The following is a 26,914-nucleotide window of genomic DNA, read 5'->3' on the forward strand; positions in this document are numbered from 1 at the left end:
AGGGTTTATAAATTTTCTATTATACATAGTAAAGTACTTATTGAAAGGAGACCTCTTTTAAAAGAAGCCATATTACTGAAATAAGCTGAGATTACTTACAAGCACATTGTAGGAATAATTTCTGACTTTACAACTTTAGTACTAATCTTAATTTAAAATGGTATCTGTCTATATATTTAGGGAAAGACAATTAACTCCAAATTAATCAAAAGTGATAAAACTAATGAACAAGTGATACCTTGAATTAATTTCTGCCCCAGCATTAAGAAGAATCTTAATGATATTAACATATCCTCCAGATGCAGCTAGACTCAATGGTGTATAATCAGACACGTTCCTATGCTCTTTATTGGCACCACGAGCCAGCAGTAAGTCTACCACCTACAAAGCAAAATATGAACAGAGATATTCAGTTTACCCTAAGGGCTAAACTTATAATGAAGAAAGTACAAAGAAATAGGACCTACTACTTGTCTAAATACCTAACATTTTAATTACATTTCATCAGGTTCTAAATATTAAAACTTAGGTCCTAAATATTAAAATACTAGCACTAGAGAAATGGATTCAATTTCATATCACGGAAATCAGACCTTTGAAATCCCAATTATACTGAAATAACAAGATGTTCATTTGTCAATTTTTGAGCAATGAATGTGCATTTCATGTGTTCAGAACTGTGATTCATTAAACCACAATAAATGTAAAAATAAAGAGAACTTTTATTTAGCCTTAAGGGCAATAAGCAGTTTTGGGGTCTGGATCTGGAATGTTCCTACAGATCATGTATTGAAGGCTTGGTCCCTCTACAGAAGCAGTGTACAGTGGTAGGGCTTTTGGGAAATGATTGATCATGATGGTTCTGACCTCATGAATGGATTAATCCAATGACAGCTGAATGAACCACTGGGCAGGTAGGGCATGGTTGGAGTAAATAGGTCACTGGAGGTGTGCCCCGTGGCCCCTTTCTCTCTCCCTTTCTCTCTCTCTGCTTCCTGGTTACCAATACTGATCAGCTTTCTTCTGTCACATAGTTCCACTAAAATGATTCTGCCTTGGAGATAGGGGAGACCACAGACTGAAACATCTGAAATTGTGAGCCAAAATAAACTTTTCCTTCTTTAAGTTGTTCCTGTCAAGTATTTTGGTCAGAGCCATGAAAAGTTGACTAACACAAACAGATTCCTTAAAAGGATATTAACTATATGCTCATTTAACTTAAAAGAATCCTACTCCTGGGAAAGTATATGGAACATGTCAAAACACATGCACCTTTTATTCATGTAGCTAAAATACTAATCACGTACATATTTAAAAATAAAAGCAAAATGTTTACAAAATGAAAATTAATGTTAACATACCTCCTGACGGCCACCAGAACATGCCAAGGAAAGTGGAGTATCCTTAGTTCGTTCAGACTGTGCTTCTATATCTCCACCTTTATCCAAGAGGATTTCAACAACTCCAACATGCCCTGCTGTAGCTGCTAGGATCAGTGGTGTGAAACCTAAATCAGAAAATAAAAAGCTAGCAAATTAGTGAGTTTTAATTTATTTTAAAGCAACTGTCATCAATTCTATATTACTTTAATCTAAGAAAAAGTATTAGGACATACACTAGTAACCATTTAGCATAAAATTTTTAAATGACAAAAATCCATAAGACACCTGCCAAAAAAGCTAAGTCAATTAAAAACTTAAGTTTGTACTCATAATGAACTTTGATCCTTCTGTACAGAATTACTTTGGGAAAATACTAAGGAGAAAGGCAAGCACAACTCCCCCACCCCTCCACAGGACCCCTAAGCTACAACCCCAGCCCTCTTTATTTTTTAACTTGAGACAGAGTGGCCTCAAACTTGTGATATGCCTGATTCAGTCCACCAAGTAGCTTGTATTACAGTTGTATGCCACCACTCCCAGTCTTTTTTCCCTCAGCGTTGCTGATGATGGAATCCAGGACTTTGAACATGTTAAGCAAGAGCTCTACTGGTGAGCCACAATCCCAATCCTGCAACCAAAACTTGCCCACCTTTGTTGATAATCTCTATCTAACTTTTGATTTTTTTAAAAAGAATTACATGGCTCTGCAGATTAATGAATATAGATATTGTTTACTCATCACTGAGAGAGTGTAGGAACTACTATTTAAAAAAAAAATTTTGTAATTGTAAGATGGACAGCATGCCTTTATTTTATGTTTATTTTATCAAACTCAGTACCTCACACATGCTAGACGAGTACTCTGCCACTGAGCTACAGCACTAGCCCCAGGAACTACTTATTGACAGTGAAAAAAGCTACAACTATTTTCTGATGTAACCATACTCAGATTTTATGTGACTGACATTTCCTACCTTTTTTGTCTCTGTGCTCAATTTTAGCATCTCGTGCAATAAGTACAGATACAAGTTCTTCGTGACCACCAGCACAAGCTAGTGTTAATGCTGTGTCATGATTGCTCTCAGTCTAGAAGAAAAAATAAGGTTATCAAGTGAAGAGAAAATATTTTCTTTCATTATGAATGTACGATGATAATTTTCCTTTCTAAAGAATATTAGAATGTGCAAAATAAGTTTAAATAAATCGATTTACTCACATGTGCATCAATGTCAACCGAAGGATACACAGGGGGCATAGACTGTGAAACCATATTGCTTGGAGTCTGTGAACAGGGTTCGGGTGTGAGACATTCTGTGGTCTGAGAGGAACCATTCGAACCAGTGGGTACTCTGCTACTGACAGCTGAAAAACAATAGTCATATTGCTAAATTCCATTTAAGAGAGTAAGGTAATTTGTACATAGAAAACCACCACCACCACCACCAAAAAAAAGAAATTTCCATAGTAGAGATATAATGGAGTAGTTAAATCATACTTTTGGAATCAGAACCACTGACTTTCTGAACTTAAGCAAGTAACTGACCTTGTCTGAGCCTCAATTTTCCTTATATGTTCAATGGGGAAAATAACAGTACCTTTGCCTTGAAAGGTTCTTGAAAAAACCATTTGAAATAAAACAGGTAAAATGCTTAACATGGTACCTAATTATTTCGTGCATATTAAATAAATGGTAGATTTTCACATTGTCATTAGGGAGAATATTGTTTCAAAGATTTTTTTTTTAAAAGAAGAGTTTCATATCTTAGCTTTTAAAAGATAATTAGACAAAAATACCCTTTGGACAATGCAAAAAAAAAAAAAAAAGGTTGGGGGAGGCGGGTAGAGGAAGAAGAGTAAGGGAACAAGTTAAAATATTTTCCACACAAATTGCAAGGAATATACATTTTAAAATTCAATATTTTTAAAAAAAAATTTTTCTGAAATAAATCAATGTTTTAAAGTGAAAATATTTTTAAAACAGACAATGGAACTTTGTATTTGGGATCTCAAAATTTGGTGTTTGAAAACTGAATTAATTGAAAACTATATCTTTTATCTCTGAATATTTCTTATGTTTCAAAGGACACAGTTTGACCCACAGAGGGGGATAGAGGGCCCATCTCAGATATGTAAGTAGTCCATAAGATAAAGTATTTAACAATGCTTGGCATATGTGAGTGCTCAATAAATGTAATTATCATATATTTTACAAGACTTAAGTATTATTATTCACTGTATGAAAAAATTAAAGCATTATTTACTCAAGAAAGAAAAACAATCATTAATAACAGAAAAAAATAAAAGCTTCGGTGACCACAATAATCTTCTAATTGCACTCAGATTGAAAGTCAGTTAAAAACACCTAAGACTTGAAGGAAATTACAAGCATTTCAAGTGCTGGAAAATATTCTCTCTGTAAAATTTTTATATACTGGATCCCAATCAAGGACACTGTTCACAAGTCTGAAATACTCAGTTGTTTACTAGTTTAAATAACTTAGCAAAATTTGAGATGTCCAGATGTTTTCACATGAGTTATCACTTCCTCCTCCCCATCAATATATAAAACCATCTCAGCAATATAAATTTCAACTTCTGTCAGCACATAAATAACATTAACTCAACTATCTAGTTACAAATAAGAATGATTATTATATGTTTGTTTCATCTATAAAAATATACACAATGCAGACAAAGCTTTCAACATTTGTCATCAATGAATTAAAAGATAGTGTCCTGTTGTACCCCCTCGAAATAACTGTTTGGAAAATAGCTTAAAAAAAAGAAAAAAAAAAAGAAAGAAGAAAAAAAAAAACAATGCAGTAGACTGATATATAGTACTTTACTAATAGACTTTAAGAGTGGTTGTTAGTCTTATAATTATTTACATATCTTAATAAATTACTTTTCTATCATTTTTATTCATTTTTAATTATGAAAAGCAGATATTTTAAAAATTTTAATAGTTTTGATTAGAGTGGTACAGTATATGAAAGACTTCTTCAGTTAACTTTTAAAAAATATTTTTGTGTATTTAACAGCTGTTACCAAAAATGTGTTGTTACATCAGTTATTTTATATTTCTGTACTACATTAACTAGAAATATTTTTCTCCTTGTAATAATGACAATCAGAAACATTTATAGAAAGTGATTTTAATGAGATTAATTACAAATGAAATGTTATGAAAATAACTTATTTAAAATAAGAAAATAGCAAGAGATTTAAAAGGTACATATGGAATAAAGGTTGTATTATGAGAACATTACACCAGGACCATGACATTTTCATAAATTCCCAAACGTTTCCTACCTCTGAACAAAATACGTCTGAAAATTACTAAGACAGACCACTACAAAGAGATCAACATATAATTCAAATTAAACTTATAAACTATTCTAAGACAGGGTGATATAAGAACTGTGTGTAGTATTCTAACCTGACTGTAAAACTGAAGAGAAACAGTTTTGTAGGTGGTACGAAAGATAATATATCATACTACAGAAAAAAAACTCATGGGTACTAGCTGTACATAAAATATATTGTGAGGTTTTAGGAAATTTATTGCTTTCTTAGACAGTTGCATTTAAATAAAAATCCTAAAAATAAAATATTAACATTGATGAGAGGAAATTATTAAAGCCATTTTAAGTCCTCTCAAAATAAGAGCATTTCCTATTTACCTTTTTATTATTAAATCTACACTGATTACCACTGGGCTACTTAAAGCAAGAGTCTTTAAAATTGAAATATTTTAAAAGCACATATTAAAAGTGCCAATAATAGTTAACAAGAACCTAAAACATCACAAAACTATATTAAAATTTACATATATATCAAATCTTACTACAAAAATTAGGGAAATGATGTTATTTAACAGAATTTAGAAGCCTACAAAACAGTAATATCTTTAAGATAAATTTAGAACTAAGTTGAATCAGATATATGCATATTAGATCGAAGGTTCTTAAACCTGGCTGAACTGAGTTTGAATTTTGGCATTTACTAGCAACTTAGTTTTCCTAAATTTCAGTTTTTCAACAGAAAAACAAAGGTAGCAAAAGGATCTATTTCATAAGGTAATGGTAAATAGCCAATGATATAATGTAATATAAAGCATTTAGCACAGAGTGTGGTACATGATAAATGCTATAAAAATAAATGTAAATAAACTGCTATTACTTTATTTTAAAACAATCTCCCTTATATAGGAATACATTTTTACTAAATGTTTCTACAGTTGCTGATGAGCGAAAGCTATTTTAACTCTTTCAATTGCCTTAAATTTCTAGATGTGTGAACTTTTCAGAATCACTTGCTATTATAACTGCCAAAACCCTAACGTTCACTTTCAGAAGGACTTGAAAAACCACGTTCTTAAAGAGTTTTAAGTATATTTTGTCTAGTACTCCCATCAGCTACAACACATATAAAACTACCAACTAAAAGGTTAATCAGCTAATTAAGTCACAACATTAATGTTACATATAAAACCAACTTGTTATCATGAAACGTATCTTGAGTAGAACACCGATAAGAAAAAAAACATTCCTGTTTACAGAGTGCAATTTGAGGGTGGGGATGTTGTTCAGTAATAAAGCATCTGCTCAGCATGTGAGGCCCTGGATACATTTCTCAGCACCACCAAATAAATTAATGAGTTAAATTTACTGCTATTATATATAGATATTTTCTAAAGTAAACCTTTAAGACATAGATTATTTTCTCCTTATCAAGGATGAGTACTAAATTTAACTTAGGTAAAATTAATTAAACCTGTGACCTGCTCTTCTACCCTACCAAAATACCAATGTATTTTACAATTGTAGAATTAGGTATTAATGTTGCCTGATTTCTTTTACCTCCAATTAAGAGAAACTTACTCTTGGAAAAAAATAATATTTTAAAATTTTAAGTGAGACAGGTGAACATCTTGAACAAAGAAATGTAGTTACTGCCACATATTCCAAAACCAATATCCTTCATAAAAAGGGAAATTTTTACAAGAAGATAATTTTTGAAGTGATTTAAAAGTTAAAACTTATTGAAATTAAATGTTATTAGCTCATATTAACATTATAATTAAACAATGTTTTCTAAGCTAATTTTTTCAAGTTTTATGTGAATTTTGTAAAGGACCACTTCCATTTAACAAATACTTAAGTGAAATAAACACATTTTCCCTAAAGAACCATTTGTAAATATTACCATAAAGTTAACTCCTACAAGATCCCTTTACAGCTGTTTCTATAATTATTTATTTTAAAAAAAAGTTTTAACTGTACTGGTCAGAAATATGGGTTTCAAAACTACAATTGAGTACTTAATTAGGAACATTATAATGCTAGTTACAGAAGTTTCAAAGGCAATGTCACAATTCTATAACCAAGTCATATACATGCCCAATAAAGATTTTGATTTAAGTCATCTTATTCCACAGTTTTAAAGATTCAGTAAAGATTAGGAAGACTACAGGCTCACAAAAGAAGAAAGGAAACTGGGATAGCATAATGGGGATTGGGGGAGGGAAGGAGAATATGACAAGAGGAAACAGACAACAGTAAGGAAAAAAATGTTGCAATCAAGAGACAGAGGACTGGCCTGCCTTTGAATATCACTCCAGCTACATCTTAGTTCTTGGTCTTCATCCACTGTCAACAGCCATTCTGGCTGCATTTCTGAACTGGGCTTTCATGGAGGTGATACATTCACCAGCCATCTTTAGGAAGGTAAATGATTAATTGCATTGTTTTCCCACTGCTGCAAGGACAATGAAAGGGAAAGTAAACTTGTGCACCTCATTTCATATCTAGATGTAATTTTCCACACAACAATAAACAAAAATATACACTTTAAGATTATTAGGGCTTTCTTGTATGTGTATGTGTGTACGTCTTTGTATTTGGTGTGTCTGTATGCTTTCATCAAAAGTTAATGAAAAATTCCAATCACAAACCATTGAGTGGTGATAATTTAAATGTATTTTTATCTTCTAACCACAAATACTGTAACATGGAATGCTTAGTTTTCTCCAAACATTCCATTAAATTGAAATAGTTAAATTGATGTAATAAAATTATAAATTTTAAGAAGCAGTGTGATTCTAAGTATGATTTCCAAACATGAAAATCACCAACAGGAAACTTTAACATATAATCTTATGTTAATACCTCTGCAGTGTACAAAGAAATTTTACTGTGAGAGCATCTACCCAACGCACAACATAGGGTGGCTTTGATAACAAATATCTAAAATAAAGGTTTATGGCAACTTTATTTCTTTGCCTTTGAAACATGACAAAAAAAGAGGGGCAAACAAACACACTTTATGTGCTAGTAGTGTTGAGCTTAGTTAATTAAATTCACTTCCAGAATACCTCAAGAAATGAGTAATTTTACAAAGATAGCTATAATAATGGAAAAGTATACAAAATCTGTGTTTTTGTAGGGGCGTGCAAAGAAGCTGAGCACACAGATTAAAGAGAAATTATTACAGATATATATCTTAACCCACCTGCTATCAGGTCATCAAGAGTGTCGGTAAGCGTCTGGGCTGGAGTTGCAACCATTAGTCCATCTGGTTCTTGAACTAATAGCCCCTGATCATGTCCAGTAATAGCAATCTGAGGCTGTCCTACAATCTGCTGATTACCTGATACTTTCTGAAGTTCAAGAGAATTTGTCCCATTAGAACCTAAGTCACTGGAAAAGTTACACTCTGAAGATGATAAAGGCTGGACTGGGACAAAATCAATTTGTTCTGCCGGTGGTGGAGACTGTTGCTCATCATCAACATCATTATCTTTAAATAAGATTGTGTCAACCTGAGGTAATTCTGAAAAGTGATCCTCTGGGAGACTACCATCTCCTTCCCCTTCTGGGAAGACTCCTCTATGAGAGCACTGCTGGTGTAGAGACACTGTGTCTTTCTGACCTTTGGTTTCCAAGTATTCTTTGGTAAATTGCTGTTGTGTTTTCATCTGCAACTGCCTTTCCACTTTCTGCAGTTCTTTCAGTATTTTCTTCTTCTTCTGGACTTGCTCTTCTCTGTTCTTTTTAAGTTCTTCTATCTTATCTTTGTTCAGAGGTTCACCTTGAATTAACTCCAATGACTTAAGCTGTGCTTTTTCAATAGCACTAATTCTTTGTCCCAGTTCATTCAGCTTGCCTTCAGTCTCCTCTACTATGCACTCCAAAGGCTGGTATGGGTGAAAAGGTGGCAGTAGGTCCTGATCTGCTACCTGCAGGGAACTGGACTTCTGCTTGGATGTACCTAAGCACATGAAAAATGTTTGAAAAAGTGCCATGCTAAAAAAAAAGAAAAAAAAAAGAAAAAAAAAGAAAGAAAAAAAAAAATCAGCCCCCCCTCCCCCCATATGTGGTCCTCCCTCCCAAAACCATTGTAACTAAGGCTGCATGGGATAAATGTTTAAAGAGTAACACCAGTGTTAGGTAGATTAAAGCCTAAACTATTTCATTTGTTTCATGCAGTATAAACTGGGATGTTGACAAGTGAAGAAATGCGAATTAAAAAAAAATCTCTTTAGGATTAGGAATATTTAGGAAATTAGGACTGGGGCAAGGAGGAAAGGAAAATAAAGAGGAAAGAATCTTAAAATTTACTGACCAGATTGAACTTTTAAAAGAACACCAAATGTAAAGCAGAATCTAAACAATGTTGAGGATAATAATGTTAATGATAGCTTAAGTGCCCATTTACAAAAATTTTTCTTTTAGCAATAACTGTGCAATTAAAGGTTATCACAAGAAACCAAAACTTATGAATTAAAAGCAGGGAAATGTGTTTTTCAAGCTGTCAAAATATTTCTCTTCTTTTATTAAAATATAATATGAAATTAGTTTTCAAAATATCTCTCTAAAATTCTCCCTTAAATGTCTTTAACACTTCCATACCTGAATACTATATTCAACTTATATCTTACAATATCCTACATTAAATAAACTCTTCAAGTAAAATTCATCTACAAGAGAAACAATGAATGTTCTTAGGAGAAAATCAGACTTCCCAAATAAGATTACTCATTCTTATCAAAACAATGGAAATACATGCTATTTTAAGGTATTATACTTATTACTCTCATGTATCAAGTCAGCAGAAAAATAAACATTATTATTAACAGTCTTACATCTGGACATGAAATGGAGGAAATGTACTTTTTAATGGATTACTCTGAGGCAAATTCAGGGATTAATCATGATTAGGAGGAAGTAGGACTATTCAACAACAAAAATAAACAAATTGCTAATGCATTCTACAACATGAATGAACCTCAAAAACAGTACACTAAATGAAAGAGGCCAGGCACAAAAAAACCTTCACATTGTACAATTCCATTTACATCAAATATATAAAGAAAAGGCAAATATATAGAGATAAAAAGAAGAGTAGCTGCCTGGGGTTACAGCAATGAGAATGGGGCTCAACTGCAAACAGCACAAGAGATCTTTTGGGGGTGACAGAATTTTCTAAAATTAGATGGTTCTGATAGGTCATACAATTTGGTAAATTTACTAAAAAACTGCATTGTACATTTAAAATGAGTGAATTTTATGATATGTAAATTAAACAACAATAAAGCTGTTTATAAAGAAGAACTGGGTGCTGGGCACAGTAGTGCATGATTGTAATCCTAGTGACTCAGAAGGCTGAATCAGGATGGCAAATTCAAGGCAGGCTTTGGTAACTGAGTCAGACCTTGTCTCAAAATGAAAAATAAAAAGGACTGGGGATGTAATTCAGAGGCAGAACACCCTTAGGTTCAATTGCTAATACCACCAAGAGGAAAAAAACAAACAAAAAATTGGGTTTAAAAAAAAATTCATGTCAGGTGTGGTGGCGCCCGCCTATAATCCCAGTGACTTAGGAGGCTGAGGCAGGAGGATCTTGAGCTCAAAGCTGGCCTCAGCAACTTAGCGAGGCCCTAAACAACTCACTGAGACCTCGTCTCTTTAAAACAAAACAAAACAAAACAAAAAACTTGTATATTCTTTTAGAGTACAGTTAATGTATGTTAATACCATAAGTAATATAAGAATTACCAAAAAACTCCATCCAAACTCCATCTAATGTATTAAAAATGATTCAAGTCCAAGAGGAAAAATACTTACTCATTAGTTAAATTGCTATAAATTGCAAGAGGGTGACAAAAACACCAAAGGAAAATAATCTGATTTATCTACTAATGCTAGAATTGGCTCAAACATGCAACCTGTATTATTTCTGACTAATAGAATCTTTAAGTTTTCCCCATTAGACACTGTCTTTACAACAGTAAGAAAACCACAGTTTCAATATTACTATTATCACTTTTGAAGGCTTACTTATCCTTAAAAATAAACTTTGGCAAAGCATATTGTCTATGTTCAATTTTTTATTTCAATCTGAGCAAAGTGGTGCAGAAAGATTTTACTCTTTCAGAGTAAAAGTCATTAGATTTCAGACAATTTTATTACTATTTCCAAAAGACCTTTTAGGAGCCCATATTTTCATATGTTCATTTAAAGTATTTAATTATAACCTATAGCTAAAAAAATGAAGGTTAAATGTTACAAATGGCAATGTATAAATCCACTAGCACAGAAAGGAAATTTTCCATTTAAAAAAATATTATTAAAAATATTTATTAAAATATTTAATTAAAATATTTATTAAAAATAAATGCAAAGACATCAGCAGAGTAAATTTAGAAATACTGTAAAGAGTGATATATGTGTGTGTGTGTATATATGTATATATATACACACACACACACACATATATATATTTTTTTTTTTTTTTTTTTGGTATCAGGGATTGAACTCAGGGGTGCTTAACTACCAGGTCACATCCCCAACCCTTTCTGTTTTTTATTTTCAGGCAGGGTCTCATTAAGTTGCTTAGGGCCTAGGTTGCTGAGGTTGGCTTTGAACTTGTGATCCTCCCATCTCAGTCTCCTGAGTCACTAGGATTACAGGCATGCACCACCAAGCCCAGCTAAGGATGAATTTTCTTTTAAACATTCTTTAACTTCAAAGTAACCTTGTATAGCTACTATGAAATTTGTATTGAGGATTAACACTAACCAGAATGATAACTGTATTTGTGACTACATTGGACAATCATTGATTTAAAATCTTTATATAAATAGTAAGGTGATCAAAAATAAGGCTAAATAAGGCCTTGGTGGTGAATGCCTGTAATCCCAGTGACTTGGGAGACTGAGACAGGAGGATCTTGAATTCAAAGTCAGCCTCAGCAACAGCGAGGCACTAAGCAACTCAGTGAGACTCTGTCTCTAAATAAAATACAAAATAGGGTTAGGGATGTGGTTCAGTGGTTGAGTGCCCCTGAGTTCAATCCCCAGTTACTGCTACTGCCCCCCACCAAAAGACTAGAATTTTGAGAACAGCAACTAACAGGAATAACACTATTTTATTAATGAATATACGCAAGAAGCCTGGAGCAGAAATTACTAAGAGTTACTTATTTAACTGAATAGAAAGACTACAAACCAAAAACTTATGTAGCATAAAAAATTTAAGATAGTCAAAGCAATGCACAAAAAGCAATTCCCCAAATAGTCAATGGATGAATGTTCATAACTAGTTAGTATAATTTTCTAAATACATATCAAAGCACTAATACAGGCTACAACATCAAGACTAAACCAGGTTGATAAAAAAAAGATAATGTTAATCTAATTATTCCCAGAAACTAAAGCAACACCAAATATTGGGCATATACTGTAACAAGGGTTCATTTAATAACAAAAATTTTAAATAGGTTGTAGGCAGTATTACAGGGCATCAGAAAAATTAAAGAGTTCCATCTCTTCAAGCATCTCCTACTACCAGATACAAACAAATAAATCTATTCATTGGTATCATGGAGTATACCAGAAAGTACAATTTAGAAATACAGGTTAAGCCACCACCTCATCTTTTTTAAAATTTGGTTTCTATTCTACTTCTTTTGCCTCTCACTTTTTCTATGGTAACAAAACTAGAAAAAGTTTACAGCAGAAATCATGATATAGAGGCCGTTTAAACATGGCCTTTATTTTTCTATGGGTACAAAGGAAATGAGGTGGACATGCCCTTATTAAAATTTAGTTTACTACTGAACTTAATTCTATCATTTTAAAATCTAAAGTAATTAGTACACTGTGCAACAGAAAAATAATGACCAAAAGTCTACAGATACATGTAGACTTGGTTTTGTATTTCCTTACTTGGTTTTGTCTAATTGATGCTAAACCTTATTGTGCAGTTCTCTTGCTTTCTAATATCACACAGCACCCTACTATGTGATAAACAGTATTCCTGATTGGTCTTCCACAGAAAATAGGGTTGATGAAGTAGAATTAAAAATGACACAGATCCATCAAATATACAGTACATATTATCTAATAAATGTATGTTGTGTTCTTCCTTTTTCTGAGACAGGGGTCTTACTATGTTGCCCAGACTGCTCAAAATAATGTGCTCAAGCAGTCCTCCTGCCTCAGCCTCCTGAGTAGCTGGGATTACAGGCATGCACGTAGCTGGGATTACAGGCATGCACCACCATACCTGGTACATCGTGGATTTCAAAATAAAGTATTTCTTATTTTGGTCATGGTCAAAAATTAAAGTCACTGGCCTACAGTCTCATTTTCCTTTATGTCCAAATATTTGTCTCAAAATTTCCCAAATAGGGTGTTATCATACATCATTAACACAGAAATCTCTTAAGAGTGTCCAAATATAAACCATTTTATGTGATAACAGATTTATTCTTTCTCCTTTTATTAAAAGCAGTTATATGTAAAAAGGCATTATTAATTTTGGGCATATATAAATTCACGTAAACATGATTACATAATGAAAACTGACTAGAAAAATAGTAAAATTTACAGAGGAACATTCAACTTCATTCACTGAATATATAATTTTTCTATATAATTTTAATGATTTGATATAATATGAGAACTTCAAGTTACCTACTTCATGAAGCAACTTTCATTTTTAATCTCTTTCCTACTATTCTGTAATACTGCTTCTTACTTCTTTTTAAACACCCTTTTTAATCACAGTCTCTTCTTTAAAATCCTTAATAATTTTCTTCTGCTTTCAGCGTAATCTATGTCTTTAGCCTAGTATTCATTAATTTATTAAGCAAATATGTAAATACCTAGCACAAGCATGGGATGCTGGACATACAAAGATGAGTAATATAAACCCTGCCCTTTAGGAGCTTACAGTCTAAGAGGGGAGATAATATCCCAAAGAAATTCTCACAAAGGTTCATAAAGAGACAGTACAAGGATTTTCATTACAGCATTATTTGTGGTGGTGTGGAATTACAGGCAATGTGGTACCCATCACTGGGAAAAAGAACAGGTAAAACGGAAGATATACAGAGTGAAGCACAATACTGCAGGTATAAATAATCTAGAGGAAGACACAATCTAGAGGACAGAACTTAAAAACAGTGTTAGGTGAAAAAAGTAAAAAACAAAATGGGATCTACAGTACAATATAATTTATATCAATAAAAAATACAAAGTAATAAACATTTTATAAGGACAAAGAATATGTATATAACACCTTAGAATGACTGCCCATAGGGACAGGGAAATATGACTGAGAAAAAAAGAATCAATAAAATAAGAAAGAAGCCATAATGACAAAGCACCAGGAATTAAGTATGATTAACTCAACCTGCTACACTTAAGGTCCAAAGGGGGAAGAGAGTGAGCAGGAGTGACTGGAGGTAGAACAAAGATCTAATAAAGTATTATAGGAGTTCAGAGAAAAGAGATTACTTCTCAAGAGGGTTTGAGGCACAAAGAAAAGATATGTTTGTTTGTTTGTTTTGGTGGTACTGGCAATTGAATCCAGGGCCTACGCATGCCAGGCAAGTGGTCTACCACTGAACTACATCCCCAAACCCAACATCATTTTAAATGCTCTGTAACAGTTTAGTTCTATGTTATACAATTTGCAGAAGATCAAAATGAGTCTTCTCTTTAGAATCTCTGCAGGACCAATTAAAACAAGTAAGTTAGATGCAAGTGTCTGCAATCAAATTTATTTACAAAACTGATTTTGGAAAGGCAAAGGTTTTATATTACTTATATATCCTTTCCTACCTGAATTACTTATATCTACAGTTAACAGTTAAAGAATGCTAGAAAACTAAGCATGTCACTCACTTAATTTCATATTTGTTCATAGAGATGATTCTGAGGCCTCTTGGTTAGATACCACCTAGAATTTTGAATCCTTGAAAACCAACAGCAGACAGATATGATCAAGATGGATATAGCCAGGACAACATGGTATACACAGGGCATGAAAGAAAAGAATATCTGAGTAGGATACATATTAAACACCTGGATAAGATTTAAGGGTGTGTGTATATTTTAAAAATGGCACAAATATAAATAAAAAATTATTAAAAATAGAGGAGTAAAATGTTAAAAGAACATAAAAAGATGACTGCTAGAAAAGAGATTTACTAGCGAATGAGAACTCTTTATCCACCCCTAATAATATGTACTATACAGAATTAATATACAGACTTAGCAGAGACAAATAACAAAAGGGTCAAACAGTAATTCCATTGTTCAGAGGAACTTTTTTAGAGACATAAAAGAGAAACTTTAAGAATAAAAAGTAGCTTTAAGTAGAAAAAAATTAATAATATCTTTGTTTTTTGATTTTTGTCTTTTTTGAAATGGGTGGGATCGAACCTAGGGCTTTGCGAATGCAAGGCAAATGCTTTGCTGCTGAGCTACATCCAAGTCCAATTTCTTTGTTTAAAACAGACTTCTCTATCTATCCTGACAATTCAGTATGTGCTTTTTCATCATCAACTGAATTTGTCTCTAATTTATAGTATCATATATTCTATGATGTGCATGATTCATGCTAACATGACATCTCAACACAATGCCTTATCACAATTTTGATGCTATATAAATAACTTGTTAGGTTGCTCACATCAGAAATGTCCAAGGGTTCAGATATGAATGTTAATTTTTTCCTTCTCTAATAATTCAGTAAAATGAAAGATTCCTTAGTAGGTTAGTTCATTTTTATACTATTCTGTAAGTACTAAAACATAAAAGTGAAGAAAGTAGATAATAGCTCAGTAAGCAAAAAACATAACAACTCACTTGAGATCTACTTAAAAGTCACTACCCAAACATTTTAGTTTACTTACATATTAAATTTATATTTTATGTTTTATTTTCTCTCTGTACTAGTTAATTTTTTGGTTCTGTCTAGTTTATTTCTTGATTGTTTTATGGATCTATGTTAAACTTTTTTAATGAGTTCTTATTTACTACTGAATTTCCCAAGTCAAAGTTACTATATTCCTCTATACAGTTTAGCCAAACAAAAGATAAAAAACAAAACAAAAGCAATTAGCTTTAAATATTTTACTAAAGGTTGTCAGCTGGTTATAATGTTCAAATTCCTTAACAAGTACATGTCTAATTTGCTTTCTAATTGGTAAGATTAAAAAAAACAGGAAAAGCTGGTTTGCACCTATGGTCCCAGCACTCAGGAGGCTGAGGCAGGAGGACTGCATGAACCTGGGAGTTCCAAAAAAAAAAAGAAGGAAGGAAGGAAAACTTTGAACAGCTAATACCGTAGTATCCAGAGAAAAACTGTTAGAATTAGTTTAAGTCAGAGAGACTACAGATATTTCATCTCTGAAATTAACAGTTTAAAAATTAAGTAATCCTTTGTGAAGGCCTTCAACACTTGGAAGTTACTGAACTGGCATAATTTGAAAAAACAAAAAACAACCCTCTGCTGCTATAACAATTGTTCCTAACCAACGTTTCTTACATCACAGAATTAAAGATAGTAATATACACTTAGACATTTCATTGTGATTTCAATAGTCTAGAATTTGACTATCACATACTAAATGAATGATGTTCATAATTTTTTAAAAACTTTATTTATTTTATGTGGTGCTGAGGATTGAACCCAGTATCTCACCTGTGCTAGGCAAGCACTCTACCACTGAGCTATAACCTCAGACCCCATACATTTTTTATGTTAGGGTTTTTCTGGGAGGTGGGCAGTACTGGGGGATCAAACTCAGGGCCTTGCACATGCTAGGCAAGCTACATCCCAAGCCCTAGGATGTAGATTTTTTTTTTTTTTAATTCTACTAATTACCTATTTCTTTTATTTAGAGAACTCAGATATTAGAACACTATATATTATCAAGTGCAGGTAAGGTATTTTGTATTCACAAATGAAAGAAAGAATAATATCAGAGCTCATAAACTTAAGTCTTTTAGATGGTACACACTCTTTCTTAGTCATTTGAATCTCATTTATATACATTTTGATAGCTATTTGGCCAGGTTCACATATAGACCCACTATATTCCTGCATTACATATCTAAAACTGAATGTAATTCTTAAACTTCTCACTTATTAGTTGCTATGAATATTTAACTAGACAGCAAACATATTTATTCTTATTATTATACTATTGTTTAACTAAAACTGTAAGTGAAAAATGAATACCTAATAAATTTTTCTAGCTAACAATCAAAAACTTGGTTTGTTTCCCAAGTATTTTCATCTGTACCAGCTGAAAATTACATCTAGCAGTATTGTTAACAGGAAAACATTCATTTTTTCCTAGCACTTCTGTCTTTTCTATTTTCAACAGTGTGTAAGAGAATTATTTGCATTCCAGAATCATCTACCTCAAATTAACCACAGGTACACAGTAACCATGTACCATTAAACTTACAGTTTTAGATATATTAATTAGATGAAAACACCAATTTTAAAGCAAACAATCAACAACTAACCTTTCTGTACTCCTAAAAGGGCAGGAGAGTTCTCCTGAGAAGTTCTGTCAGGTTCCTGGGGAGGTACAACCATGGCAAGCGTATGCATTGGTACACGTGGAACCTAAAAAGACAACTCAGAAAAAAAATCGTCTCAGATCAAAGAATGAAACAAAGACCCATAAATAAAACAGAGATAGTGTTTTCGATTTCTTATATACCACCAAATTCACTTTATTTTTAGAACTTTTAAAAACATCTTCCCCAAAGAATAATTTTTGAGACTATTACATGGAAACTTTGCAAATAGTAAATTTTTTAATCTAAATGAAATTGTTATTCTTTTGCTGAATAGAGTCTTGTTAGTCCCAATTAGAGCCAATAATACAAGTCACACAGTATTCACTGGCCAATTTACCCTTATTCAAATTTTATATGACTCAAAAGATAAAGTAAAAATTAAACATAGTCACTGAATTCTAACAATTCTCAGGATAACTTTGTAGAAAATAATTAAGGCTTTCGCTAATCTTAATATGCTCAGTATACTCTATTTTTTCTATACTTTTAAGTAGCTTTAACACTTATTTTAATGACATTTTTGAGCATATATAATAGCTAACTATACCTTCCTACTGACAAAAATCACTATCTCTAGGATACTGTCTTGAGAGGTATTAAGGGAAAAGTTTTTCCATGGTTCAAGATTATATTCAAGTATTCATTATAACAAACAAAAAGGGTTGGGAAGATAGCTCAGTGTTACAGCACTTGCCAAACATGTGCAAAGCCCTGGTTCAATCCCCAGTAACACCAAGAACAACACCACAAACAAAAAAACTACCTGTGGTAAAATAATAATTTAGAATACTTATGTTTGATATTATGTCATTTTTTAACCCACTATTTTCAGTAAATAAGACAAAAAGATTTCCATGTATCTTTGAAGCAAATACAACTTTGATGAAACTAATTTTTAAACAAAAAAGTTAATAACTTTAAACAACATTTTTATTAACAAATAAAGTCTATTTTACTTTACCTGAGATTGATCTTGAGAAGGTGGGGTAAGATGAGACACATCTGTTGTAGGAACTGACAGAACATTATTAGGGTAATCCAATAGATAAGAAACAACATTAGTATGGCCACCCTTTGCTGCCTCAATAAGCATTGTTGAGCCATCCTAAGAAAAAATTGACACCATAATTAATTCTTTGTAAATTTCTTATAATCAGATTGATACAACTCATACAAAATCAAATCTCATTTAAATAATAATAAATATTTAGCATTAAGAGAGCAAACAAATTTTTATAATTATATTATTTACTTATTTTTAAGTAGAATACCTTGAGTCGATGAGTAGGGTCAGCCCCATGAGCCAAAAGTAGCTCAACAACTGCCAGGTGGCCTCCTGCACATGCCAGCGACACTACTGTATGATCATTATTGGCTGTAGCCCTATTCACATTGGCACCTTCAAAGAAAAATAACACTCTTAGCAAAGACTGAAATCAAACCAGTTCACAGACAATATCATTTTAAATATCTTTTTTGAAGAATAACAGATACAAAAAAAATATGCAAATTGTAAGTGTACAGTGTGCAAATTTTTCACAAAGTGAACACACCTGTGTAACCAACACCCAGATCAAGAAACAGAACATTATCCACATACCAGAAGCCCGATCTTGTGCCCCCTTTCAGTCACTACCCACCACCCCCAATAGTAACTACTACCCTGACTTCCAAACTGGTTTTAGCTTTTCAATTTTATATGAATGGAATCATACAATGTACTCTTTTGTGTCTGGCTTCCTTCGCTCAATATTATTTTTGTGAGATTCATCCATATAGTTGCGCGTAGCTGTAGTTCGTTCATTCAATATCACTTTTAAAATGGAAAATCTAGAAGACTAAGATTAATAAATATATATAGGTTAACGTAAGCATCAAATAATACCACTATGTAAATCTCAAATTGTTTTAAAGACAATTTTGATCTACTTTTAGAAAGTGGCAATATAGCCAGGTTTCAAAGTAGAGAAAATAGATTTTGTAAAAAATATTTTAAATGAAATATAATTTTAATATTGTGCAGTTAAAAGCCAGAATGACTAGGATATGGAGAGAGAACAGAAGATTATTCAAATGTATTACCTGAAAGACTCCTTTGTAAGTTGTTCAATAACTTTGTACAATATGATTTGAAGAAAGCATATTAAATGCAAAATCTTTTCTTGGCCTCTCTTTTGATAAATTATTTTTGACCCTGGAAAAGGATCTAGTTTTTATTTCAACTACTTTTTATAATCCTAAAAGGTCTCAACTATAAAGGTAAGGCTACAGAAATATTCATTCTTTAATCCCAGAGACTTATGTAAGAGGTCAGTGTGTAAAACTAATGTTTTTATTTATTTATTTAATTTTCACAAATTATTCAACCTAATATAATTCCAAATTGCATAAAAATACTTTAGGAAAGATAAGACACATCAATGAATATTTCCTTACATTACTGATATGAAAATTTTTAAAAAGTTTGTTTAAATAATAAATTTAGATGGTGGTTCTGTTCAGCAGCTTTTACAGCCTACAAAAGCTACAAATCAATGTGTTCCAATTCCTGACAAGCAGAGTTGGTGGCCATGAAAAGATGTCCTCTTTAGTAAATAATAAGAGAACTCTAAAAGTTAGTCATCTATTTATTACTTCTATGTGGCTGAGGTAGTTTTTTCAGATGATGCCTCAGAACACAATGCAAAAATATGCCTTATTTGGCAACAAAAATGTTATATGAAGAAAATAAACCTGGTTTTATTCAATTAAAGAAAATAAGTAGCATGGTGATGCACGCCTGTAATTCCAGAGGCTCAGGAGGCTGAGTCAGGAGGACTGCTCGAGTTCAAAGCCAGTTTCAGCAAAAGTGAGTCACTAAGCAACTCACTGAGACCCTGTCTCTAAATAAAATACAAAATTGGGCTGGGAATGTGGCTCAGTGGTCCAGTGCACCTGAGTTCAATCTCTAGTAACCCCCCAAAAAAAGAAAACAAGTAAATTTAAAATGAGACTAACTGAATTTTTAATGTCAAAAATATAGAATTCTATTAAAATACAGATAAAAAATTTTTATTTTAATAATACACCACCTGTATTTTAGCACTTTCGCCTAGGATCTTTCATCAGATGCCACAGTACCTCTGATACTATAAAAGAGGCTGAATCATTAAAATTGCTGACACCAGCAACTTTTATTTAGAAAATGATAAATTCAGTATGGTTCAACCTAACACAGCGTTTGGCAGCATTTCACTTTTCTAAAAGCAGTCTTGAACTAATCCATCAGTTGAACAACCTTTCTTAAATAAATATATCTACAAATAACAATTTCTAGAAGAATATTAAAATAAAAAATAGCTGAGAATGAAGACGTTTTCCTATAGTCTCAGATAGTCAGAGACTGAGGCAGGAGAATTGGTTAAGTCCAAGGGTTCAAGGCTAGCCCAGGCAACATAACAAAACCTCCTCGAAAAATAATTAAGACCCATATAGATTCTGTTAATTCAACTGTTACACACACACAAAAAAAATTACCATAGCAGAGTTTCTCTCTATTCTCCAACTCCATCTCCAGCAGAACTGTCTTGTCATTAAATGGTGAACATCTACATAAGTAAAACTAGGCATTTACATTTGGCTTTTCCAATTTGGGGAAGCAACCATAAACCATTTGGCTGATAAAAATGTTAAAATTCAAAAGTAATAAAGAAAACTGCCAGTAAGCACCTCACAAACTCTATGCTTACTAAATAAAATATACCAACAAAAGACTAAGGTACAATATTTGTACTGTAAGTAAAGTAGCTTTAACATAAATTGCAATTGCTTAAGAATTTTTTTTCAGAAATTATAGTTTCTTGGAAATGATCAATTGCACTTTTTTTTTTTTTTACCTTTGCTAATGAGAAACTGCACAGTGCACAAATGACCAGCTCTTGCAGCTTTCATCAAAGGTGTTCTTCCACCTTCAGATTCATGCTCCTGGTTAAAGAAAAAGAAAAAGAATCCATCAGTGCCAACTAATTAAACATCTACTTAAAGCGCTTAGTACTAATGATTTGAGAAATAATGAGGATTTATTACTTACTCAATGTAGCCACTTAAACTACCTACCTCAATTTTTCCAATAAATTTCAGTCCACATGAGATGGTGTAACTTTTTATGGGCAAGTTCAGTTTTGTACATTAAACAATAATCATTTAAGATAATATTAATGTTTTGTTTGGTCCCCAAGAGAAATAACTGCCTTTTTCTAATTCTAAATTTAAGAAGATAATTTTCTAACAATTTGTCTGAACTGTGAAAAAGAAACCTTAGTCCTAAGGTGATTGGAAGGGTCTTGATCTTTTATCAGAAGCTATGAAGGGCTCTATCAAAGTATGATAAATCCCTAAATAAAAACATTATGGTATATTAGGAAAAAAAGGAAACAAAAAGAAAACATATCAAAGGGCAAATTTTTTTATACAGTAGAATTTAATTACTTGAATAGTCAAAGACAAAAGATACAAATTTATAACAGAAAAAAAGATCGTTATTCTTCCAAGGAAGTTTGCCAGCAAGAAGAATGAACGATAAAGTTTCTAACCAGACCTCATATTAAAAGGCACTAAAAGGAGCTTGTTTGTATAATGAACAGTACTGTCTGCTAAGAGAATTGTAAACCCTTATTACATTTACCTAAGTATTGAAATGTAGTTGATGCTTTTACTTTTATCAAAACTTTTTTCACCTACCCCCTTTTCATTATGTATGCAAATGAATTGCATACATGAATTTTTGTTTTGATTCTGTTTGTTACTAAGAAAAACTTGACAAAGTGATTTCATAAGGTTTTATTCAGCTGTTCTTCTAAATTAACTCAGAAAATCCTTCAGTTACCATACAAACTTAAAAAGGCACTCTGCCAGTAGAATACAATTTAGTGTATTTGCAAAACTATATCTGAATAATTCAGGCAAACTAACAATAAGAAGTAAAGAGTAGATTATCAATCCAATGGAAAACTCAAAATTGGATTATAGTGACTAGAATTCCATTCTAAAAGAGGTGAATTTTTGTTTTCTTAATCTCGATTGAGCCGTATCACTCAACCTCTAAAAATTAGTTTATTCTTTGACTTTTTAAGCATGTTGATTAGAAAAAACTTCTAAGAACCCTAAGTTACAAAAGACTGAATAACAACAGAATACCAAAACAATCTGGCTTCAGAATGGATTTTGAACTTTAAGGTAAATCTAACATTCTGGCAAATTACTTTAAACCAAACAAAACATACACCATGAAGATCTGAGAAAGACATACAGAAGTTATTTATCCAGTTTTCCCATCGAACTAATTTCTGAACTATCATTACAACAAACCAAATCCTGAAAATAAACTGCCCTTTTAACAATTAATTTCTCCTCCTGCCTCAGGGCCTTTATGTACATGTTTGTCTCTCTATAACGTATCTCCAGTAAACTCCTTTTCATCCCACACATCTCAAGTCAGGTGTTATTTCCTAAAGGAAAACTTCCTTTAACTTCCTGACTAGATAGATCACACTCGCTGATTTTGACTTGCAACCATATGAATCTCTCTTTCACGAATTGTAGTCTTGTATACTAGAATGTATGTTTAAATAATTCCTCCACTAAACTATAACCTCTATAAGAACTGCAATCATGTCCATATTTTGCTCACCATTGTACAATTAATGCCTAAAACAATAAAGTGACTGAATATTGCTTACCAAGCAGGAACCTAGGCATAACTGACCTCTCAAATTCTCCTTCTTATCATACAAAAGTCTTAAGTTTTTATTTCTACTAGGTAAATAATAGAGAAAAGCTAAACAAAAAAATTAAGACTAGTAGCTAACTTGAAAGTAAGATATTATTTGCATTTGATAACATCATTACTAGAACATGGGCAGGCAACATTAATGTCACTTTTCTTCGCTTTCCATTTTTCTCCTTCTAAACCTAGCAATAATACCCATCATCAGCCTAACTAGGTCTCATGAGTAACAGCAAAGACTGAAGGTTTTGAAAGCCCCACTTGAGAATTTAAGCTTTTAAAAATAACTGTTAATATAACTGTTTAAAAATAACTGTTAACATTTAAAAATATTACCATAGCTATTCAGGGACAAAACATCAGAATGTATAGTTCCTGGATTCTCACAAGATAAATTTTAAAATTCAACTTGCTAATAAAATTCCAGAAAAAAAAGGTTTGAAAAGCTATTTTATTTTCTTCCCTGTAAGTACACATTTATTCCTTTGATTTTGAATAATGTTTGAGAAAATGATTGAAAAAACAATGTTGCAACTTTATAATGTATTTATAACATTTTATGTTCTAAAATTAATAATAGAACTAGGGGTACATCTCAGTGGTGCAATGTATGTTTAGTATGTGTGGAGCCCTGAATTCAATCCCCAGCATAAAAACACTTTTTTTTTTTTTTTTTTTTGCGGTACTGGGGATTGAACCCAGGGCCTTGTGCTTGCGAGGCAAATACTCTATCGACTGAGCTATATCCCCAGCCCACAAAAAACTTTTAATTTAATAACATATATCCCATAACATAAAACAAGTTGCCCCCCAAATATCTGATCATTAAACCCTTTGAAAACAGGAATCGAAGTTCTTTATACTAATTACGAATGTTAAATTTATAGAGATACTATTTGTTCAAGACTAAAAAAATTTTAGGATATGTTATTTCTAACTTTTTCCTTCATAAACACAGAAAATTATTTTCTCAGGTTACAAACTTAGATATTATGTAATTTAATGTTTCTTTTTCTGCTCTTGGGAATAGCTAGAACAATATAAAAAATAATCTATTCCTTCTCCATTTGGCAAAATTTATTTGTAAATCCATCTGGTACTCTTATCTTCATTAGATATGTAATTTAAAACTTACTGATCCAATTTGTATAATGATTATTGTTTCACTGAGATTTCTCTATTGTGGAGTCAATTTTGCTAATTTATACATTTATACAAAAAAATCTGTATTAATTTCATCTGAGTATTCAAATTTATTGATTGTTCATTATTATACTGTGAATTTTTAAGATCTCTACTGTATCAAATTTCTATTACTGTATCAAGTTTCTATTATTTGGTTTTTACAGTACTGGGAATTGAACCCAGGACCTCATACATGCTAGGCAAGTTCTCTACCAGTGAGCTACATCCCCAGCATTAAGTTTCTATTGTTTATCTGTGCCTTTCTGCCTTTTTTAAAAAAAAAAAAAAAAAGTCTGGCTTGCTTTTTGCCATATCAGTAGTCTTTTGAAAAATACCAGCTTTTAATTTTGCTCTCTGTCCCTATTTTGTATTTTTTAATCCTTTTTGATTGTTTTCTATTATATTAACTTTTGCTTTTATATTTGCTATTTCTTTCCTTCTTTGTGCTATTGTTCTTTTAATAGCTTCATTTACTTTTGTTTTTTTCATTTTAGTAAATATGTATGTGTAAAGCTCTAATTTTCCTTCTAAAGGTCCCTTTAGCTCTAGTCTCTCCACCCCAAATTTTGATATGTAGTGTTTTTATGGTAATTCCTTTGGAACAGCATAATTTTTATTGAGATTCTTTCTTTTTTCTAAACTGGGGATTGAACCCACTGAGTTACATCCCAACCCTTTTTTGTTTTGAGAAAGGGCCTTGGCCTTGAACTTGGATCCTCCTGCTTCTGCCTCCAGAGCTGCAGGGATTACAGACATGTGCCACCACAACTTTTTTTTCTAGTTTCTAAATGTATGTTATTTTTAAACATATATTATTGTTGACTTTTAACTTAATTAATTAATCTGAGGTGCTAGAGATTAAACCCAAGACCTTGAACATGCTAGGCAAGCAGTCTATCATTAAGCTACATCCCCAACCCCTGACTCTTAATTTTAAAGAAAGAGAAATCAGAGAATACATATAAGGAATAAGGGGTTTCTTATGACTTCTTTTTGTGGACTGAAACATGGACAATTTTTATAAATGTTCCAGGTATAATAAAAGAATATACGGTATATTTGTTGGAATCAGAAGGCTAGCTCTCTATAAGTAACTTGATTTTTATATTTTTAACTGTTTTATCTGTTTGATCTATCATCAGTTTCATAGAGAAGTGTGAAAAAAAAAATTCTACCACTACAGATGTATTCTTATTGTTTTCCCTTCAATTTTGCAGTTAAGTGTTTTTGGCTTAAAATTCCATTTTGTCTCATATTAATATTGCCTCACATAATTTTTCTAATACTTTGTCAACCCTCCCTATCATTTTGCTTTAGGTTTGTCTCCTGCAAACATTATTTGCTGGATTTTTAATTTTAAATGTAATTCAAAATTCTACTCTTTAATAATGGAGTTCAGTGGTTTTATATTTGTTCTGATTACTGATACATTTTTCTAAAAAAACTTTAAAGGTTATTCAATATTTTATCGTTCTGAACAGCAAAAGTAGTAGTATAGATTTTAACCTTCTAACACATTCTTTTAAATTCATGTTATTGTCTGGAATTTCAGCACTACTTTGGTTTTAAACAAATTCAAATTTTTAAACTAAAAAATTTATATTTATAATGTTTTAAAACCAATTTCTTTGCTTACCGTAGCTTCTTGCATCCCACGCCTTCCTCCAGGACTCAGTATGATTATTGATGTACATATCTTTTAGTAGTTCTTTGGCAAGGGTCTGATGGTGGTAAAGGTCTTTTATTCTTTGTAGATCTGAATGCTCATTTTTCCTTCTCTGGAATAGTAGTTGAGTATAGAATTCTATATTGTGTTATTTATCTTGGTATTTTGAGGACATCACTCCCCATTTGTCTTCTTGATTTATTATTGTTGATGAGAATTTCAAAAATTTTATGGTTGTTGCTTTGTAGATAATGTACCCCCCCTCCTCCACCCCCCATAGCTTTTAAGATATTTTTCTTTATTCTTAAAATTCTAAAGTCTTATTTGTTCTTCTTAGCAATCAATATGATTTTTAATAAAGAATTCATGTATGGCTTCAATTCCAGAAAATTCTCCATCATTATCTCTTCAAATACTGAACTCTCCATTTCTATCCTTTTCTGTAGGAACTCCAAATAGATGTATGGTACAGTTTCTAAATCTATACTTCCTTTATCATTATTTTTCATATTTTCTCTTTCATATATTCCATCTCTTTATCTTTGTGCTTGTTATGTTTTAGATGTGAGGTATTCCCCAAAAGCTCATGTGTGACATGAAGGAAGACTTAGAGGTGAAATGACTGGGTTATGAGTTTTGACCTAATCCTATCAAGTTAAACCTTGATAGGGATTAAATGGGTGGTAACTATGGGTAGGTAGGGTGTAGTTGGAGGCAGGGAATCATTGGGGGTGTGCCTCTGGAGTATACAATTTGTCCCTGGTGAACAAGAGTTTTCTCTGCTGCCTGATTGCCATGTCCTGAGCTGCATTTCTCTGCCACACTCTTCCACTGTGATGTTCTGCCTCACATCAGGCCAAGAGCAAGGGAGTGGTCATCTATAAACTAAGATCTGAAACCGTGAGTCCCAAATAAACTTTGCCTCCTAAAATTTTTCTTGTCAGGTCTTTTGATCACAGTAGTGAAAAAGTTGACTAAATCCCAATATTGTGTTATTGTTTTATCATTTACTATTCATTTACCAA

At 32.1% G+C, this 26,914-nt stretch overlaps 1 protein-coding gene across 8 annotated transcripts in view; it reads right to left on the bottom strand.

Moving 5' to 3' along the window:
• The window catches only part of LOC306663564 (ankyrin repeat and KH domain-containing protein 1), a 128,326-nt gene that overhangs the window by 28,442 nt on the left and 72,970 nt on the right, over positions 1-26,914 (bottom strand). For 7 of the 8 annotated variants that reach the window (XM_079143926.1, XM_079143928.1, XM_079143927.1 and 4 more), the window contains 9 exons: positions 21,150-21,237; positions 18,546-18,673; positions 18,236-18,379; positions 17,215-17,317; positions 7,896-8,654; positions 2,599-2,744; positions 2,357-2,468; positions 1,362-1,507; positions 239-381 (listed from right to left, as the gene is read on the bottom strand). In XM_079143926.1, the coding sequence (XP_079000052.1) occupies positions 239-381; positions 1,362-1,507; positions 2,357-2,468; positions 2,599-2,744; positions 7,896-8,654; positions 17,215-17,317; positions 18,236-18,379; positions 18,546-18,673; positions 21,150-21,237 (1,769 nt within the window). The remainder of the gene's footprint in view (positions 1-238; positions 382-1,361; positions 1,508-2,356; positions 2,469-2,598; positions 2,745-7,895; positions 8,655-17,214; positions 17,318-18,235; positions 18,380-18,545; positions 18,674-21,149; positions 21,238-26,914) is intronic. The other variant, XM_079143931.1, reaches the window with a different exon arrangement.

This window comes from Sciurus vulgaris, assembly GCF_902686455.1.
Source record: "Sciurus vulgaris genome assembly, chromosome: 6".
Lineage (NCBI taxonomy): Eukaryota > Metazoa > Chordata > Mammalia > Rodentia > Sciuridae > Sciurus > Sciurus vulgaris.